At 41.5% G+C, this 21456-nt stretch overlaps 1 protein-coding gene across 1 annotated transcript in view; it reads right to left on the bottom strand.

The window, feature by feature from the left end:
* Nucleotides 1-20923, bottom strand: part of LOC306697851 (protein unc-13 homolog B-like) — a gene marked incomplete at both ends in the record, with an annotated part of 54564 nt that extends 33641 nt beyond the window's left edge. The window contains 10 exons of the mRNA XM_079161924.1: nucleotides 328-417; nucleotides 1039-1107; nucleotides 8805-8955; nucleotides 10610-10773; nucleotides 11592-11707; nucleotides 12030-12199; nucleotides 13094-13235; nucleotides 17047-17274; nucleotides 18222-18441; nucleotides 20852-20923. Of these exons, the coding sequence (XP_079018050.1) occupies nucleotides 328-417; nucleotides 1039-1107; nucleotides 8805-8955; nucleotides 10610-10773; nucleotides 11592-11707; nucleotides 12030-12199; nucleotides 13094-13235; nucleotides 17047-17274; nucleotides 18222-18441; nucleotides 20852-20923 (1422 nt within the window). The remainder of the gene's footprint in view (nucleotides 1-327; nucleotides 418-1038; nucleotides 1108-8804; nucleotides 8956-10609; nucleotides 10774-11591; nucleotides 11708-12029; nucleotides 12200-13093; nucleotides 13236-17046; nucleotides 17275-18221; nucleotides 18442-20851) is intronic.
* Between the last annotated feature and the right edge of the window lie 533 nt (nucleotides 20924-21456).

Raw genomic sequence — 21456 nt, 5'->3', positions numbered from 1 at the left:
AAAAAGCAGTTTGCCCAAATTTATCGTGTGCACACCGAACTTCAGTTGAAGAGTCAAATAAAGACCAATTTAAGTTCACATTAAATAAATAGAAACCAATGCCAGTCACGTCTTTCTGTTAGAGATGTCCACCCAACCTTTTTCATACAAGATGCAACGATTAGTAGAATAACTGTCACCGGTAATAAAAACAGGTTCTAAAATATCAGTCAAGCTGTGTTGTGTTGTGTTGTGTTGTGCTGTGTTGTGTTGTGTTGTGTTGTGTTGTGTTGTGTGTGTATCTGAGTTCATGAGTTGGTGATTTTTGAGCTGATTTGTTGTTTCTACCTTCATCCTGAAGAAGGTGATGCTGGTGAGAAGATCCACCGTTGACTTGAGGTCATGGAGGCGAGGCTTGCTGCTGGCCGGGAAGTTGTTCTGTCGACACACACACACACACACACACACACACACACACACACACACACACACACACACACACACACACACACACACACACAATAACACTTTGTTAAACAAGTCTGTTAAGCATTTGTTTAGTTTATCTTCCTTATTGGACTGAAGCCTTTTTTCCTATAATTTATTTCCTTGTTCAATCATGGTCGTTGTTTGCCTTTTTAATTGTTCATCATATTCATTTACTGCATAACCGATTACAAGCAAACAGTCGTTTGAATGAATGCAAAAAGCCAGAGACACGTCATCCTGACACAAAACCCTGCTGTGACCCCCCAGAATAAACTAAAGAGACTGAAAAACAAACAACATCTGAGCAGCTGAGAACAAAGTATTTTTAACATCAAGAGCATATCTGAGGAAATAAAGAAGCCAGATGACAGCGGGAGGTGGTAACGTGAATGCTGCCGAAGAGTTTGGGGCCGACGATAAGTTCAGAGTGTATGTTGACTTGTCGCATTCAGATCTAGACCTACACACCACGTGATCTCAATGTAAATGAACGTGACTGGGACGGACTGAAGCTGTAGATCTGCGTGTGGTGAAGAAAAGAGCAAAAAGCAGCTGAAGGTAGAGACTCACTCTGTACATGGAGAGGTCGATGCGCAGGGAGTTGTGCAGCTGATCCAGCAGCTTCACAAAACGATCTCTCTGTTGGAAAGAGAAAACAAAGAGCAGAGAACTTGACATGAGCAATTTGCAGCCAGTGTGTGTTTGTTTAAATGTGTGTTTGAGTGTCTGCCTCTGTGTGAATATGTGTGTCGTCAGAGGGACTGAAATACTGCATGTTTTGAAATATATTAAAGCAGAGACATATTTAAGCTACATCAGTATATTTAAGTTTGGAAAAGCAGTTTCGCACTTTACGACCATTGCTGGTGATGAAAAGCTTCTTTTTGTGTTGAGGGATCACAGAAACCAGATCCAAAACCAGTGCTTTGAAAATAATAAGACCTTAAAGAGGATGTAATTCCCTCTGTAATATCTATTTTATATTTCATTTATAATGTAACTCAACGCATGAATGTTAACAATGCACGAACAAAATGATCTAAAACATCCGATTTGCAATTGTTTTATGAAATGTACTCGATACCTTTCACACTTCTTCGTATCACTTTTATGTAAGAGATGCTTTTGTTTGGTGACTTGCACTCTCACATTGCTCGGGAGCAGTTTGGGGATCAGTGTCTTGCTTAACAACATGGAGACACATGGACAGGAGGAGGCGGGCATCGAACCGCCCTGTGATCAACGGCCAATCAGCTTCATGTGCTGAGCTGCAGCCAGTAGCGGTATCTCCATTGCTTGTTTTGTGAATTTTATCCACCGCCATCCTTTATATGTTTTGGCAACACCGAAATTGAGCGTGCGAGAGAGAGAAAGCTCTCTGGCGTGGGGGGGGGGGGAGTCACGACATGGCTGACAAACAAAAGAGATGAAATGAGTTTCGTCTCAAAGAGAGAACGAGGAGGAGGAAGAAAGAGAAGCAGGGTTTCCAGCCTCACTGGAAACTGGCAAAAACAAAAAACACATTTATCTAAAAGGCAACAGTAACAGCACTGGTGATTCCCACATTGGTGCTGTGAAAGTAAAGTTAATCAAATATCTGAGTTTTCTTTTTCACCAGATTCTACCGGGTCTAATGTGTCTCCATTTAGAAACAGCTGTGTGGAAGCCCGCAAAGTCTTCTCATGTCTGAAGTATCCTAAGTCCTACACACATACATCTGTACTTATGACGGGATGTTTTCTTTTGGTCAGAAGGTCTTTTTGGTGACAACCAATGAAAATGAATTGTACATGTTGTCTAAAGAACCTGCAAAGGTCTAATGAAAATGTTAGACAGACAACTCTGTGTGAATGTCTTGTCTCTGTCTCATTATTGATCAATAATAATCTCAATAATCTTCAAATCCATCAATCCAATTCAAGTTATTCGAATAGCCCAGAACCAGGAATCAGCCTCAGAGGTCGTTACGATCTGCACAACGTCCTCTTTCCGAAAGCTCCCCCCTAAAAAACAAAACAAACCTACAGAATGACCATGAAAGCAGTCATAGTCACATGTATTTGACTGGTAACAGTAATAGCAGTGGGTGCCAGCGTGCTTTTCTTTTGAGTTTGCTTTTAGTGTTTTTGACAGAATTTTCACGACAGTCTGACTTGATTACATAACTGATGAAAAGTTTCATTGGAAATCTGTCGTACCTCAATCCTCTCCTTTGTAAAAGTAGACAGTCGTGTCTGCAATGCATAGCAATTAGTCAGTGCATCGTTAGTCTATTGGAAGGGTTTCCCCTTTGTCTTTAATCTTTTGGAAGAAAGTCTGAAAAATGGCCAACATCACCTGGCGTAAACAACCTATAAACACAATTGCCAAACTCTTGAAAGGACTCTTTTAACTCTCGTTTTGTTTGTGCCTATCCGTGTGTCCCGCGGCGGCAGGAGCAAAGCGAACGGAGGAAGCAGAGAGAGTTATAGCTCCTTGTTCAAAAACAAGGAGTTGAGTTTGGTTTTATATGAGAGAAAAGGAAGCAGAGGGAGGGAGAAATCCCCCAACACTAACGTCCCCAGTTCATGCCAAAGCACGTCTCCAGACTTGAAGGATAAGGCTGGTAATAGCGTTCTTTAGCGTCCGCGTTCTTTATTGTCAATAAACGCTCTGAATAATGTATGTTTTAGAGCTCCATTGTTGTCCAAAAACTACAGGTCGGTATCAAAGGTCAGTATCGGTCCTGACACCAATCTACCGGACCACAGTGGTGAACCCTAACCTTCTTACACCTCCAGCAGGGAACCGATTGGCTTGAGGCTGAATGCCAGAAATCACAGTGAGGTTTGGTCTTTTCATGGGGTTTGTTGACAACAAGAAAATATATATAATATACAATATATAACACCGACAGCCATAACCTTAAACCATCACTATCAAAGAGCCCTTTGAAGAGGTGAGAGACGGACAAAATGTCCTCAATTTCTAAAAACTGTCTTCTCTCTCAATTGTATGAAAAACACACACACACACACACACACACACACACACACACACACACACTGTTACCTGGCTACTCCCTTCGGGTCTACTGCAGTGACTCTCTGAACATCCTTGTCCTCTGCTGCTGTGACACATTTTATGTGATCATAAAATATTTTGCGGCCGTTTCAACACATCGGATGTTTGATGAATGTCCTTTTTCAACTGGGAATAATGAACACGACAAGCCCAGAGGCTTCAACTCACACTCAAGTTAAGTGGCCTGAAGGAGAAAAACAGATAATATAACAGATAATCATTTGGAGCTGAACTTTTTTGCATAAAAGTCTGAAACCAGGTTAATTATTCTTAGAGACTCAGTTTTCATCACCATTAAATTTTGTTTTTGTATTTTTGAGGTTTTCAATTCACCAAAAGCTATTATTGGTGAGCTCAATTTGAGATAAGTACTATTTTATTGTTGTTGTAGTCTGTTATTCTTTCTCCTGACCAATAGGCAGCCTCTCTACCTTCAATCATTAAATATCCTGAGACATTACTTAATATGTCAGTGGTGCTCAGACATCATGTCTTTTGTGACCTCCGTGACCTTGTAGCACAGTAAATCCAACCTAATCACGTCTTTTCCTTCTATCTGCCGGTTTACCAACCAGAGCTTCTCAGTCGTCCTTGAGGAGCAGGTGCAGAAATCACCACGAGCGAACGAAGGCCAAACTTAAACAAGTGAAGGCCGACAACATTTTTTTTTCTGTGCATTTTGTTAATTATTACAACGATGCACTCTTATTTAAGGTTAGTTAGAAGTCGTTGTTGATTTCAGGAGGAAACAGAGACCGACTAAAATCTCAATGGCAGATTTTCATCCAAGCCAAAGTAAATATCAATGTATTATTGCAATTACCGCCATTGTTTTGTATTGGCTGTGGAAGGTTTTCAGACGTTTGCATGTTCAGCTGACCTACTGTGCACCGACTAAAGGACTCTCTAGAATACACCAGCAATTCATTAAACCACTTAAAAAAGTCTCAATGTTGCCCTGTGATAAATAGTAACACACAATCATTTTCAAATTACAATCACTTCCTCTCTTGGAGATATGACACTATGGGACCCGTAAAATAAAAGAAGGCAGGTAGTTTTGGTATTAAAGCATCTTTCCTGCACAAATCAGCACGTGGCATCTCTGCATTTGATGCCACGTGCTTTAGACTGCAGGCAGCAACAGAATGTGAACTCTCTAAATTCTTTATAGCAGAATTGCACCGAGCAGCTCGGTCACTATTGACACCGAACGCTACTGTGTCTCTTCTCCTTCACATTCAAGTCACGAAGGTACACAATCGGGCAGAGACGAGAATGAAAACAAGGCGCCTCTGATCGAAGTGTCACTTCAAAAGAGCAAATCTGGGTTTTGGTATTATGGCACAAAAACCTAAATTACCTTGAACACTTTAATCCACAACGCGCTCTCCTCCAGTACAATTCCAGTCATTCACTTTTTAAAGAGCAGGCATTGCTAATTTAAAGCATTTAGGGAAATATTAGTAAGAAAGCGTTTGTTGCTGCTCAGATTTTTTGAAGATATATTGCTGAAGCTCGACTAGACCAGTGCTGCCTGTAGCCGACAACTAGGGAGCTCTCAGGTGTGAAGGTCCATAACGGCTAAAAGAGCATCGCTGTAAAAGAGTCACGGAAGTTATTCAAAAAAGATTTCAGTGAGTAATGTTTGTTCCCACCGGCAAAACAAATACTGTTGCATCAACAGCTTCCTAACCCTCCAAAGAATGAGGGCAAGTTTGAGACAGCTGGTATGTCCTTAGTCACCACACACACACACACACACACACAGTCTGCAGGCATACAAACACACTCACACACCTGAGCAACATAACAGACATCGTCGGTAAAACTGTCAGCTGATGACTTGATCTCAGCGATGATTTACGAAGAGCGGACGAGAGGAGGAGCGGATCGATACAACGCCATCTTTCTCACACGGACGCAGGCGGCGGGAGGGAAGTTTTGCTAATTAGTTGTCACCTTGAGTACATTGAAATTGACTTATTAAAAAACAAAGAACCAGAAAAAAGTGAAGGAGGGAGCACACACGTGTGTTTCTGTCTGGGAGGAAGCACAGCAGCACCAAAGAGGGTGAAAGAAACAGTAAAAGAATATAATAACTCAACAAAGCTCCAGTAAATGAAGGGCGACAGACAGACTGAGGCCGAGCAGATGGAAAAAAAACAACAACAAATAACATCACTGCTGCCTGTGTGTTGATGCTGTCTGACACCAATAATAAGACATCAATGACGAAAAAAAGAAAATGACTACAAAACACCATTTGCTGAAAGAATCAACACTAATTTCAGTATAAAACATATGAATGAATTACCCCCATAGAAAACCTTTACACAGTTATTGATTACAGTAAATACATATGTTCAGTATGTTTTCAAAACAACAGTAAACTTACAAACATAGTACGATGATTTGATTCAGCTCATATTCTATATTTATAGAAATAGTTTGCCGCGTCAGGCCGGTGAGTCTAATAATTCACAGCAGCTGATGGAAGTTTCCTCGTTTCCTTCTCGTCTCTGTTGAGTTTAGTCGGGTGAAGAAACTCGAGATGAATTAATTTAAATAAAGATTAAACACAACTATTAACTTTGGTCTTTGTTGTTACATACATGAACGCTGAAGGCCATGGTATCGGATTTTTTTACTTGAATTCATATTCATATTCATAAATAAAAAATACATCAATATTTCCTCAATTTTCTTTCAAGTGTTGAGTAAGAAATGCGCCTGTGAGTCACTAACTTATAGTGTTTCATGGCGGCTTCACCTTAACAGACAGGTTTGTTACCAACAAGTCATTTTTACGATTCACATCAGATCATATTATTTTTTATCTCTTTTGCCTTCATGTATTTTTCTTAAATTATAATTACAATTCCCTTGTTAATGAAAGGTGCTATAAAAAATACATTTGCCTCCCTATATAATACCTTAATGGATGCTTTAGAGCTCACGGGTTAATTAATGAATTAAAATATAGTCGTTTTAGGATAATTAGTTCTCACGGGGAGTCAAAACATTACTCAACTGTCGCTTAGTCATTAATTAGTGCTGGTCCTCTATGCTAAAGTGTATTACATGTCATGCATTAATGCATACATCAATTCAAGCTGAGTCATGCATTAATTACTGTCGAGTCATTACGCCGTTACTGTTCTCTATGATCAAAGAGGGATGGAGATCACAGCGAAATGAAACCAGTGAATTACCCAAAACAAAGCAAAAATGTAACGAGACAAATACATTTATTAGTCTATCCAGCAGGGCTTGTTACCAAGCCGGCAAACCCAGAAATAGACCATCACAGTTGTAGTTGAGAGCAAGTCTGCCTGCATCTCCTGACCCATTAACGGAAGTGCGTTCTGCCTGCAGTCGCTCGTATATCACCGGAGTCTGAGTGCAACCGGTAGGATCACAGCAGTGGGCACTGCTGGCAAGGATCCCAGGAGTCATTAAGCTCGGCCTCTAGCTGTCATTGGCCCCACCGTCTACGTTTCCTGTGGGGCCCGCCGGCAGAAATTAGGGCCACTGCTAAGTACAGAGCCGTTAAAAAAAAGGTCCCGCAGTGATAAGACGTTAGCTTTTAATCAGGAAGATTATTAGCGGCATAAACGAACAACTTACTGGCTCTGCTCAGATCGTTCCTCATGGATGTTTATGTGAGACGGCTTCCTTTACAACGCTTTAAAGGGTTAGTTCGGCTCTTTAGAAGTATGTATGAGGTTCTTATCCATAGTCAGTGTATTACCTCAATACGCCCCCGGTTTGGAGAAACAGACAGGAGCACCAGCATGGAAGCAAAGCAATGCACTGCTGTGGACGGGAGCAGCTGAGTTTTAAGACTCCTAAAAAAACAAATCACTGCAAGGTAAAGCAGTGAAGATATTCTAAATATAGCGTACACTTGTTTTTTTTTTGCAGTGTCTAAAATATGTCTACAGCAGTACATTACTTTGCTCCCGTGCTGGCACTCCTGTCTGTTTCTCTAAACTCCAACGTATAGAGAAGTACCTCATACAACCAAACTTCACAACATCCAAACTATACCTTTAAATGTTACAGACAATCACCTTCTGTGGGGAGACTTTGTGACGCCTACTTTAGGTCAAAATGTATATTATAGGCTAATTTCTGTCTGCTCTTTTGTTGATTTTGTGTCTGACTCTTTTTTGTCTGTTTGCTTTTGAAGCCTGAAATCCAAACTAGTTTTAAAGTTGAGTTCCGTCCTATAAGCTCTCCGTCGGGGCTCGCAGAGACAAGCAGTGTTTTTTTTAAATCGGTCGCAGACTAAAAGCTATTTGTATAATCTCACATAATCATATCAAGAAGAGAGCCTTTTGTTTGAAGGTAAATGTTGAATTCATTAGTAAGATGAATCTAAACATGCCGTCTGTATGTTAACGTAATGCAGCTCCTCACAAGGCAATCACAACGTCACCCTCACTGTTTCAACCTGTAATTGTGGCGCAACAAACACCCACGTCAGGGTCATTTTGAGAGGGTAATCATTTCTCAGGCTTTATCAGAATCAAATCAGTCGTGTCTGAAAAAAATCCGTTGTGACTGATGAAGGATGCAGGGAATAAAGAAACCAGCCCATAATCCCTCAGAGAAATATCGGGATATGCATGAGACTTACATGTTTGAAGGTTTTGTGCACCTTAAACAAAGACCACAGCTGATATTGTCTCAGTGTTGTGTCCCTGCAGTACACATCACATTATGATCACTAGCTGCTGCTCTAAAACAGAAGCTTTTAGTTGCATCAAGATAGATTGAAAGAGTTATCCAGACGGCAGCTTATCTGAACGAGAGGTTTTAGCTTTTTGGCTTCGTTAACGTCGCCGGTCTGCATGTTGATGTCACCATATTCATACTCACTATGTCAACTCTTATCTTTTTACCAGTTTGCCTCTTCTTAAACTTCTTTCCTTTATAGTGAAACATGTGAGTATTTCATTCAACTTCCATTCAACCAAGGCCACCGATAACTTGAAGGTGTTTATGTCAGAGCATTGATGTGAATTAAGCCTGAGTTTGCTGACTACAATGCTGCATCTTTAATTCAAATATATCACTGATTGTTTGTTTTAAAATCCAAGCACCTGAGGATGTTGAAGTCTTCCACTGTGGACACCAACGTGCATCAAATCATCCGAAAGCTGCGTCTGCACTCAATCTATGTAGCAACAGGTGACGCTTTGCCAACTGGTCTCGACCGGTCGGATTGTGTTGAACAGATTCGTGTTTGTCTGCTCGTCACTCACCCCGAAGTTGGAGGCTGCAAATCTGGCCGGAGCGGAGACGTTGGTGGAGGCGGTCGGGTGGGCGTAGAAGGCATTGATGTTGGCCAGCAGGGTGCTCATCACCGCCGGCACCCCTGACAGCATGTACTTAGAGGACAGGCAAGAGAAATGGCTGTGGAGGGAAGGAGAGGAGAGAGAGAGAGAGAGAGAGAGAGAGAGAGAGAGATGGGAGGGAGGAGAAGGAGAAAGGGAAGGTTGGCAGGTTTTTGGGAGATTGAAGGTTTAAAAGCAGTAAGAGGACGGATATGTAGAGGGTGGGAGGAGGAGACAGGTGGAGAGGGAAGGAAGGAGGAAGACACGGAGAAACCAGAGAGAGATCAGAAGGAGGGTGGAGATGAAAGAGAGGTGGGATGGAAACCAACAAAGATGAATTAAGTTGAGATTAAGTTAAAGCAGTTGATCAACAGTGTACAATTGTAGCCATTTTTTTCTCCAACTTCATTATCACGAATAAAGAGCTCAACACCGCTTTTTGAACGACTCGGCTTCTGTAAGTGGATTTCTCATCACGTCGCTCGATCGGCGTTTCATAAAATCCTTATCTTTAAGTGTTTTAAGCATTGAACCAAGCCAATCGACTTACGAGCCGAATTGTAACTGAAAAACATTTATTTAAGAGCAAAACAATTAACTGGAAAACAGAAAAGAAAGACAAAAGGTACAAAACTGTGTACATAATTATTTTAAGAGTGAAAGCAAATTACTCAGAGACCGTTTTCTCTTTCAGAAACTCACTGTTGAGCTCTACATCAGACACATCTGTAATATGAAGCAGCTCATTTACTTTTTATTATTATGTCGTCAAAACACTGACTACAGAAGCAGGCAGCTGTCAGCGGGCAGCATTGAGGTAGAGAGGAGCCTGGAAGGTACTGAATTTATTCCTTTATTCCTACAAGACGTGAGCACTTATTGGGCAGGAGAGACACTAGCAAGCTGCATCATGGGAAGTTAAGGATGCAGCATTTTTGACGCCTGACTTAAAGTCCCAGTGAAAAAGATGTTAGAGCGTCTTTAACTTCTTTAAATCTCTAAAACTCAACATCGTTTCGCTGTTAACTAACGCACAAAATTATAAATATTGTTAATTTGACAGCACAAGTTACTAATTCGAGAGTGTAAAAATATTGCGACACCTGATGGGATCCACAGAAGCAGACACACACACACACACACACACACACATATGAAGAGTTTGTTCCAGTGACGGAACCAACATGAAGCTTTCAGTGAGATGTGAAACCATAATGGCTACAGCGCGTCTGTGTATTTCAATCACCATTTCCATTTGCTGTGTTATTGGATGGCTCATATCCACATTTCCTCCGGGACACAGTCTGAGACATTTCTGCTCACAACTTCAATCCACTCAATGCTTCCCGGACTATGTTACACGTTTGTGCTCCAACACAGAAACCCACTCTGTCCTTTTAAGGTTAAATTACAACATTATTAATGTAATTAAACCACAGTGTGTAAATGTGTGTGTGTGTGTGTCTCTCCACCTGCCCACAATGATCTAATCTCTGTGGTGGCAGATCATCTTTTCTCATTAGATAAATTAATTTGCATTCTGTTTATAGTTCATAACAACCTCTCATCACATCAACACACACCTACACACACCTACACACACACACACAGGCCTACAGATACTGTACACAAACACACACTGATTTCAAGTATTTCCTGATTGGATTAACCCACACACACACACACACACACACACACACAATCGGCTAACATCATGGAGACGGTGAGCTTACGTCATGGCCTGGTAGATGGACTCGATGCCGTAGCGCATGGCGAACTCGTCCACGATGTCCTGCTTCACCTCGTCGTAGTAAACCTTCCACGCGTCGTCTCCCTGAGCCGCCGGGATCTTCACCACGCCGCCTCCCTCTACGTCCGTCGAGAAGTGGAACATGTTCTACCGAGAGGGGGGAAAATAAAAAGGTTGAGAGAGCAGGAAAAACATCAGCAGCGCTAAAGGAAGTAAACAACAGCCTGGTTACACAACAGCGGGCTGAGAAGGTTCTGGCTTCAGAGGTCGTTGAAAACTCATCAAAGTTAAAAACAAGCAGAATAACAGAATACAATTCTGAGTTGGGACACAACACTGCTGAGTGGTAACATCACTTTTTCTTGCAAACTGAGAAATGAAGAACTTTGTTATCTTTCTTTCTTGTTTCTTGTTTGTGAGGATCTGGGTCTGTCCACGGTGGACCGGTCTCTGCTGGAGGATCTGGGTCTGTCCACGGTGGACCAGGTCTCTGCTGGAGTCTGAGCTGAAGGAGGTTCTGGTGAACCTGCATGATGTCATCTGATTTCACCAGAATCCGACCCGGTGGCTCCGATGACGAGCTTTAAGAATAACTCTATAGAAACAGACCATCTTCTCTCTGATGGTCTCTTTACTGATGGAGGTCTGATAGAGGACCAGATAAAAGTTCCTCATTGTTACTTTAAACAATTAGTCAAATAAGAGATATGTTTACTGTATCTGCAGATATTAATCAAACAATTTTGATTACAAATTCACTCAAGTGATTTAACAAGCAAACACGGATTTCAACGTGAGGATCTGTTGCTGTTTTATTCTCGATAAAGAACTCTCAATGGACTCCAGTGTGACTCCATGTGTGTGTATTAGTGACAGACACAAGCCGAGCGAGACTCCAGTTCCCCTGGAGAATACACTTTACATGTGTGTGTGTGTGTGTGTGTGTGTGTGTGTGTGTGTGTCACCTCATGAAGGCAGGTGTACTGTACGTGGTAGGGTGCCACCTTCTCCTCTCCCTCGATCTCCACGCTGATCTGAAGACGAATGGCACCAGACACCGCCGACTTGTCTGTTCTCTTTTCTGCAAGTGGAGACACACGTCCACACACACACACACACACACACACACACACACACACACACACACACACACACAATTACTCTGAAGTTGTACATCTCTCGGAGTTGAACTTCAGATCTAAGACGATAACTAAAACTGCCGTGCTAATGAGCAAATCTGCACTCTGAAACACAAACACAAACACCAACTACACACTCCCATCTACCATACAAACACACAGACACACACACACACACACACACACACACACACACACACACACACACACACACACACACACACACACACACACACACACCATGTCTCCCATATTCCTACATACCCAGGTTGTACCAGACGTCCATCTCTCCGCTCAGAGTTCGGACCTCGATGATGCTCTGACCCAGGAAGTCGTCGGACTCCCTCTTCAGACGCTGCTTCACTCGCGACTTGATGTCGTCGTCTTCGTCCCAAACGCGCAGCTTGACGCGATCCGACGAGTTGTGGCACTCGCTGTGGAGACAGAGGACGGGTGGGCGGCGGACGTGTTGTTTTAACAAACGTGTGAGTGTCGGAGCAGATGGCGAAAGTGGAAGGTTTGCACGCGTGGAGCAAATTAACACCCGTTCGTAAATACTTTGCACCTCATGTTTTCTGTGGTGACGAGCCAGTAAACATGGATTAAAACAGTAAATCATGTTTTAGATGATTTGGCTAAAACCTGGTTGAATTTGAATGAGAAATTATATATTATATATATATTCATTGTTAGATGTCTGAGTTACTCTCTTCTTTTAGGGAACGAAACAGCTCGTATACAGAGATAAAAGCAGAGTAAATCAACCTAAAAAACATTATGGATTATGTGCTAAATTATTAAAATGACATGCAAATGATCTAATCAATGCTAACATGCTACAACTGTGACAGACCCTCTAAAGAACACATATTCAGGTTCAAACTGAGCCGATGCCGCTTCCTTTCGTGTGAATGCATCTCATTTCATTATTATATTTCCTCATCTGTGTTTTTCACTTAAATAACACAGCTTCACATCAATCAACACTCAAGCGTCCTACTCTAATAAACACTCATGTGGTTATACGTCTGATACTGTGATTCTACAATTATACTGTATTCTTACTTGGGTGTGATTTTGCTATTATCAGGCCCTGCATACCTTTACAGGTGACTCATAGGACTCCATGTCCTAATAAATATGATGTGTTGTACCAGTCAGGTGCACCAAAGCTAACAGCAGAGTGAGGGAGATGTCAGTGTCTACACACACACACACACACAGGTTTACCACAGGTGTGCGGGACCTTAAAGTAAAGGATCTGAAACCTTCTTCCACCCTCGTTAACACGACACTCACTCTAACTCTAAATAACGAGCTGAACTCACAAGCTGAACTTCTCCTCCCAGACTGGGTTCAGGTTTCCGTAGATGGTCTTTGTTCTCTTCTTGGTCTTCCCAACCTGGATGGTGACGTACGGGTCGCTGGAGCCCGTCCTGTCCTTGGCCTGGAGACCCTGCGCACTGACGACTGAAAACACACACAAACAGAGGGAATGACTATGAAAATTGCATAAGAACAACAAAACACCTACTCGTTGCCAACATCGTTCTGTCTCATTCACACACACACACACACACACACACACCAAAACACAAGGAATCACCCACACAGTTATGCAAAGCCTCGTAACACACCAATGGTGACTCACAGCCAACATTTCTCACCAAATGACTTACGCCTGATGTTCTGCTGTTCTGTGCAACAGGTAGTCAAAGAGGTCTTTTAAAGCAAGAGGTGACCTCCCCCGGCTTTCGAGTGAGAAACATCTGGCCATGTTTGGATTATATGAGCCGACGTGCATATTTGTTTCATTTTAAATTACATCTTTTGCACTGCTTATTGTTTCTGTCCAAAATCGATGGAGATTTAAGACTTATGAGCCGAATATGGAAACATCTCTTTGAGATGGAAGGTCAACAGGCACCAAGAAGGGGCGTTTAAAGGCAGAATGAGCAGGACTTTCATAAACCCATTCTAGCATCGTATACAGGATGCCAGAAAAAGACTGTCCCAATACTTTGTATGAAAAATAACAGGATGGTCTACTGCATCCGGTTGATTTTGCAGTATGTGGTATAGTGGTATAGACTCTAATGAGGAACATAAGGGTAATGATTTAAACGAGGAAGAGACCAGGGGAGCTTACTCATCTGCCAAAATAAAAAGTATCCAATATTGTTCCTCTCAAACTCACTAATTAACACGTTTTATCTATTTTTGTTCAATTGAAACAAGAACTGAAAGTGTCCTTTAAACGTCCAAAGCATCTGTGTGCTACACTGTGTGGAACTAATTGGGATAATTTGTATTAAAGCCGACAGTCAGTCTGCTCTGAGTCAGCAGCCCATTGAAACACAAAACGAATGTAATGATGACACAAATAAACTGTATTTCATGTGGATTGTTTAGGCTGGTCTTATCCAGTATTTTCGTAGCAATACCTAAACAAACAGCGACCTTTCAGCCAGGAGACAGCAGTTATTTCCCATGAGACACAGAGGTTATTTGAACCCAAAGTGTTTTTGCTGCCTAAACATTCTTTTTTGTGCTCATACATTCAGGTGAAAGCCGTAGTCTTAGAAACGCCATTAACTACACATTTTTGTACGCAGGAAACAACGGGCACTGTTTCATTATTTTGACTTCTTTCTGTGTGTTTAAGACTCAACATCACGCCGATCCACATCCGTCCCTGTAATGTCTGTGATAGCGGTTCATTCTGATGCATGTAATCTGTGCTAAAGGGAGTTTTGCATGTTAATTGGTTGAGATATTCCCGAATGAAATCAACGGATTCTTCAAAGAGCTCTCTGCAGAGCGTCTCCTGTCAGTCCACCGTCTAGTTCAATCGCAACTCGGCTTAAATACAAAACTGAGCTTGAGTTGAAAGTATGTCTGGATGTATTTCAGATGGTCATGATTGATTTATGCAAAATGGAAGGAAAAAAAAGGAAAAATGTGACAAAAAACTAAATGTGAGAATTCTAAACAACTCAACTTAAATTATTTATAGATGCCTGTCAAAGAATGTTTGTTAAAACTTTTCTCCACCATGTTTGAGAGGACAAAAATTGGCTAAAAGCTATATGACAAATAAGTTAAATGTGTAGTTGCAGCTTATTTTACCGTCCTTCTTGCAGGATGTAAAGGGTTCCGACTCCTGCAGACTACCACGTCCATCTTACGTGCTCTTGCAGGCTAAACTTTTCTTGTTAGCTGTCCAATGATGAGGCTCGTAGCTCGTAGTTAAGAGTAGTTTTATTCCGTGTAAACAAATGGAATAAATGGAGAACCAACACACTGACCGTCTGCTGGCTGTAACTAAAAAGTCTCTAATCTGTGGTCAGAAAACTTGTTGCTCCACATCCTGCTCCATCAAAGCACTGAAACCTACTTAAAGGAGTCAACCAGCAATGATCCAACAGCAGGACAGGCTGCAGGAGCCTTCATCTTAATAGGGCAACAACGTTTACCTGCAATGCTAATTCAGAATCCAGACACAGACACATTTGTGAAAATAGTTTTCATCGCGTATCAAAAGTTCACTTCTGGAATTTGTAAACAGTTGCTCTGACCTCGACCAGCAGAGGAGGAGCACGTGACCACGAGTGCATGCGTCTCCCCTTCGACCGAGGCTCATCCCCGGTGATCGGGGAGACAAGGTGTGATGGCTGCCATGGCAACACTGCTGCCACTATATGGTGTGTGTGTGATGTGTCTGGTTGCTCTGGCAACAGCGGCAGTCATGTTTGGCAAAAGGCGGGCGGTCTTGTTTAAATTAGCGAAGCTCGCGGATAAAACAGTTTAAAGTCTCTCCGCGGCTCAGAGCAGACCGTCAGAGGAAATGATGAAGTTTCACGGACGTGGAAATAGATTATTTTGGTATTTATGGGAAACCTGACGCGCTTCGGTTCAGAAACACTTCACATTCTCACAGCTGCAGGTTTTCACAGCCGTCAATGTCAGCTGTGGTTTAAACCTTTGAAGAGATTTACCGTCCGCCTTCCTGGGATCTGAACGCGCACAAAAAACTATTTTTTCACTTTCTATCGCTGTCGTAAAGTATTGAAATGTGTCGTTCTGATTTCTCATTAAATTAAATTTTGGAAAACGGTTCCAAAGCAGTTACCACAACACTTTTTAATCTTTGCAATAACTTTAGTTTAGTTGTACTTATTGAACACAGTACTTTATACTAAAGTAGAATTACCGCCTTGTGGTTGACTTTAAACTAACTTTAAATCTATCGCACCGTTTTGTTGCGTTTCAAGGCTGTTTCCATGTCTCACCTTCTGATTTCTCATTAAATCCCAGTTTTGTTTTGCAAAACAGCAGTTATCCGCGATGTATCACTGTATTTTAGGCTTTTAGAGAAAGCTTTATTAGTTTTTCCTTTCAAACATACTTACAAACATACACCGCCTCAGGGTTGTACGTCTCCGCCAACCAGTCAAGTTGCAGATTACATCCATTTCTGTCCAAAATGTCATCATTTCATCATTTTATCTTTTTAGACATTTGTGTAAAATCGTCATAATTAGACCTTTGACTGCTAAATTCGTATCAATTAATATTTGAGTCTAGAATGATGTTTGGTCCTCCAGGCACTCCTGAGATATCGAGTTCAGACGAACAGACAGACGAACAGATTACCCCTAAAAAATAAAATGCGCTGCATGCAATACGTCAGCTGATGCTGAGAATAAAAAGGCCACGCAACCTTGAGTTTGCTCTGCAGATCGAATTCACACAGAGGTATGAGTGTTATATGCACAGTACAAGTGTGGAGTCACTTCGACACAGAGTGCTGTTGCTACAAGCCCTGTGAAGGTTGAGCAGGTGTTTTAGTAATAATGGAGAAAGACAAAATGAAAGAAAAGAGAGCTATGTGTTCATAGAAATGGTGTTTTTTTTAGACGATGATCTGCATTACTGCATTAAAAGTTGCCTTTTGTCTGTTAAATATATTTAAATGAAAATGGGTTTAACTTCTCTTTGAAGTTTTTTGGGGGAGAGAACAGAGGATGTTTGGTGTACAGATTGTAAAACCCTCTAAGGCACGTTTGTGATTTTGGGCCGTACAAATAAATTGGTAAACAGAGAGAGACGCGAGACTAAAAGGACAGTGTGAAGAAAAATGAAGCACATTTTTGCAAACCTTCTGTCATCTAAAATATATTAAATCTAGTTAAGATGAATAGATGTCCCCTGTGGAGTATTCAGGTAACTATTCACATGTTTTTTTCATTTTAAAAAGGTCAGAATTCACTGGACGTACCGTTGATGGTGATCTTGGCCGACCACTTGGAGGTGCCGTCCAGGACGCTCTGCTTGATGGTCTTCATGTGCTGAACGTGGATCATCTTGGTGATGTTGAACACCTTCCGGATCTCCTCGAAGATCTCCGGCTTGTTCCTCTCGCGGATCTTCATCCTGTCCTTCATAGCCATGATGATGTGCTGCGTCCGGTCCTCCGCCCCGGTCTTGGAGCTCTTCTCGGCTGCTCCTGGAGGCGACAAGGTGGGAGGAAGCAGAGGAGACACAACATCTTTCACTTCTGCTAAATGATGGACCACGTGTTTTGTCTTTTAGGTTTAACAGTATGCTGTTTTCATGTTTTCTGGCATCATTCTCCAGCTCTCCTCACACTTATTCTACTGCTCAACAAAACTAAATCACATTTTGAAAGCTCAACTTAAAGGGCCAGTGTGTAACATTTCAGGGGAATCTTTTAGCAGAAATGTAATCATATTCATAACTATGTTTTCATTAGTGTATAATCACCTGAAACTAAGAATCGTGTTTTCTTTATCTTAAAATGAGCCCTTCTTTTCGACATAGGGAGCGGGTTTTCTTCACGGAGTCCGTCACGTTGCAACGCCGTGTTTCTACAGAAAACCAGAGCGTACAAACCAAACACTGGCTCTTTAGAGGGACTTTCAGGTTTTTATGTTATCTGAGGGCCACCGTAGATCTCCAACACGCTTGTAAAACTGAGGTGAAGTGAGCCGCAGAATGCAAAACCGCGGTACCGCCGGCCTCCACTGTTGTAAAGTAGTGTTATTACGGTAAAGATGGCCTCCGAGTGAGGCGAACAGCGTTACCATTGTTTTACACTCTTTCGGCTCACGTTGCTGCCGTCTTAGAAAGGGAGGAGGGAGCGGACATCTTCACTTGGTTGTAATCTGCAACCACAGCACTAGATGCCACCACATCCTACACACTGTCCCTTTAAGTGTTGGAAGCTATGACATCAGAGCAGCCACACAAAAAAAAGCATTACATTCAAAGTATAAGTGCTGATTAGGGGGGTAAGTTTTTCAGCAGACTTCTCACTCAATAATACATATTCTTTGGGTTTGGGGTAAATCTGTATACAGTACAGAATATGGGATATTTGAGCCCTCCTTCTGATGTGTTTTAATTTCTAAGTAGTTTAGTAACTTCACTCACTCTGCAGGCAGTCGGCGTTCAGCAGCTCTTGGCATTTCTCGTGCACTTTGACGCCGCACTCCGCACAGCGCATACCCTGCCGGGCGATGCCCCACAGCAGACCCTCACACTCGTAGCAGTAGGTGGGCGTAGTGGCGGTCCAGACCTCGAAATTGTGCGGCGTGGTGCAGGAGATGGGGTAGATCAGAGACTGCAGGGTCTTCTTGAACACATGGTTTTTCTGTTGGATTGAAGAGATTAAAAAAAAAAGAAAGATGGATGTGATGTAGGAGATGTGGGACAAAGGTAGAGGGTGTAAGTAAAGAAGCAAGAAGAGAAAGGGGTTAAAAGTTATCCGAGAGAAAAAACAACAACAACAGGGCAGAGAGTGATAAAGGAAAGTGTGGTTACTAGAACACAACAAGGCAAGATAGAGGACAACAGGGTGAACGACACAAGACGGCAGGAGAGGCAGCACAAGAGATCGGAGGAGCAAAAGCAAGAACGAGAACTGATCATATCAGCTCCAATAATTGTCTTCACGTGCTGATTTGGTGTAGTCTTCAGCGTTAACGCAGGATACAAACGGACGACTTCAAAGTGCCTGGTGATAAAATGATATACAAATGTGGAACAGTGCTAATTTTTGTTTTTATAATTCTTGGCCTCTTTATTGGTAAACTAAATTCTGCTGTTGTCCAGTGTAGGAGGAGAGTGGGAGGAGGTGAACACATCTCCACAAGACGAGAGGACACCTCGACTACGAGCCCAGCTTGATCCGGTGAAAACAGAATGTGTATTGTGGGTTCATGTGAGTCGTTATTATTATTAATGCGTATGAGTATTTTTCTTATTGTAATAGTAGAGATTGAAATATAGCGGTATCATGGGTATAGTGGTATCAATTGCTTTCAATAAGAAAAACAATTTGTTCTGTTGTGGGTTTCATTGCTCTCATCTCTGCCTCTGGTTTTACTCAATCGTCTTCTAACTGCTTTGACTTTTATTGATCTGACCTGTGTTGTTTCAATTCTTTGGGCCTTCTGACTTTATTTGTCTGTCTGGTTCTTTTACCTCTGATTTACTTCCTTGTCCTTGTGAAGCATGCTGTAGCTTTAGAAAAACTAAATCCTCTATAGATAATGAGATTTCCACTTTGGCTACATTGTTATTTCCAGAGTTATTCTGACAAAAGAAATGATGGATGAACGGATGACTTTCATTTTTGGCATCGTTCTTGCACACATTTTTCACAGGTTGTCAACTTGAATGTTGGACATTTATTTATTTATGCTACTTCCATCTGTCAGTGTAATCTAATTATGGAACAGTAAACATTGTGCATACAGTATAGATGTCTTAATATTTCCCATATTCTGTGTGTGCAACACCCATCTGTAAATCTGCTAAAGTCCGTAATTCATGAGGCACATGTGCCGGTTCTTGATATATTTCTGCACACGTACTCAGATTTTGGAGATTTCACACGGATTCGTTAGCCGATTCAATTTTTTGACGCATCACAAATCTGTTTCCAGTCGTAGTCCACGAAAGTCCACATAGAGAGGAGGTCGTAGTGGATGATCGGGTCCATCAGACACAGGACTTTCACCCAGGAGACCGCTGTTCATGTCCCGTGTGAAATCAAGAGTCCACGTTGACTTATTCTAATTTATGTCCGTAGCTTAAAAAACCTAACAAACCTTCTTATTTTACGCCAAACCATGATGTCGTACTCAACCTAACCACGCTTTGTTGCGTTGTTGCGTTGTTGTTTCATTTTGTTTGTATTGATAATGTTAACCACGTGTTTAAAACTGCGACCATAATCTCTGAGATAATACACTTTCCTTTAAAACATAATCGAGAATTCAGTTTACTGGTGTTGTTTGGGAACGTTATTTTGTAGGAGACAGCTACAAACAAAAACTAAACATCTTAGTATTTATTATTATTATTTTTTACATTACTTTGCGCTCACTCCATCAGTACTGTATATGTGATAATGTGTAAACATAGCAATGCACACTTTCAATTCCCTCTGCAAGCATTTAGTTTGACCTGCATTTGATCTACAAACTACAACTTCAGGACTCTTTTTAAAGAAAAGATGCTCTTTATGTTTGGTTATTGTCAGGATTCCTTTACTTTGTAATTAAACGGTATCAACTACAGTCTTTACAGTTTGGCAGTTGCTTTGTTCTCCACTGCTGTATTCAGTGACCTACTTTAAACACGTGAATAAATAATGTTACACCTAAAGTAATGTAATCACCATCATGACACAGTACAGTAGGAAAGGTAAAACAATTTTAAATAATAATAAACAAACATGAAACCTCATTCAACTCAAGGCAGCCTTGCTGCTCCTGAAAACAATAAAACCTGAAGCTGCCCTGAAGTTGACTCAGCAAAATTCAGCGCCTACAGCATATTGGATCTTCAACAAACAGATTAACAATACGGCTACAGCATAATGACAGCAGGAGAACAGTTGGTGAGAAAAGTGTGTGTGCAAATATAAGTTACAGTTTGTGTGGATCCCCATTAGCTGGCATCGAGGCGACAGCAAGATAACTGAAAAACCACAACTACAGTATATATATAAGTGTGTGTGTGTGTGTGTGTGTGACATGTTTTTGGTCACTCACAAGCTCTTCGTCTTTCAGCGAGGTCCGTGTGGCCAGTGTGTGGGCGAGTCCAGCTTTCCTGGACTGTATCATAGACTGAAACCAAGAGAGAAGAACATCAGTGACAAACAGCCACAGAGAAGGAAAGAAACCCAAACAAAGAAGGCAAAGATAAAAGGAAAAAGGCAAATAAAACTTTCAGTTAAAAAAGATTCAAGAAATCAATTGTCTTTGTGATGTTGGGCTCTTTCGACTTTGAAGGTCGAGGAAAACTCACACATTTGTTCTCCTTCTCTGTTTGAACGTCACACGTCTCTCCTTTATTCCCTCCTCGAGCACCAACACGTTTGTATTTCTACGTTTGTGAGGCGCTTCACTGACTGTATCTCATGTTATAATCAAGTTTTTCTGGCCCCGCTATATACTTCAATAGACTTTGCCGTCTCATAAACACTTTAAAGGTGCTAAATTCGACATTCAGAGCATTAATAAAGCAAAAAACTAATATTTCAAACAGATTTCTTGCTGGGACCAGTATCTTCCTGGAGAGCTGCTCAGAGCTAAGAAATACTCTTTAAACTTTAAACTTTAGAGATGCGACTGTGGATTTTATTACCTATATAGTC

The sequence above is a fragment of the Pholis gunnellus genome (genome assembly GCF_910591455.1).
Source record: "Pholis gunnellus genome assembly, chromosome: 6".
Classification (NCBI taxonomy): Eukaryota; Metazoa; Chordata; class Actinopteri; order Perciformes; family Pholidae; genus Pholis; species Pholis gunnellus.
The sequence above is the reverse complement of the archived record's forward strand: the minus strand, read 5'-3'. Positions and strand labels throughout refer to the sequence as shown.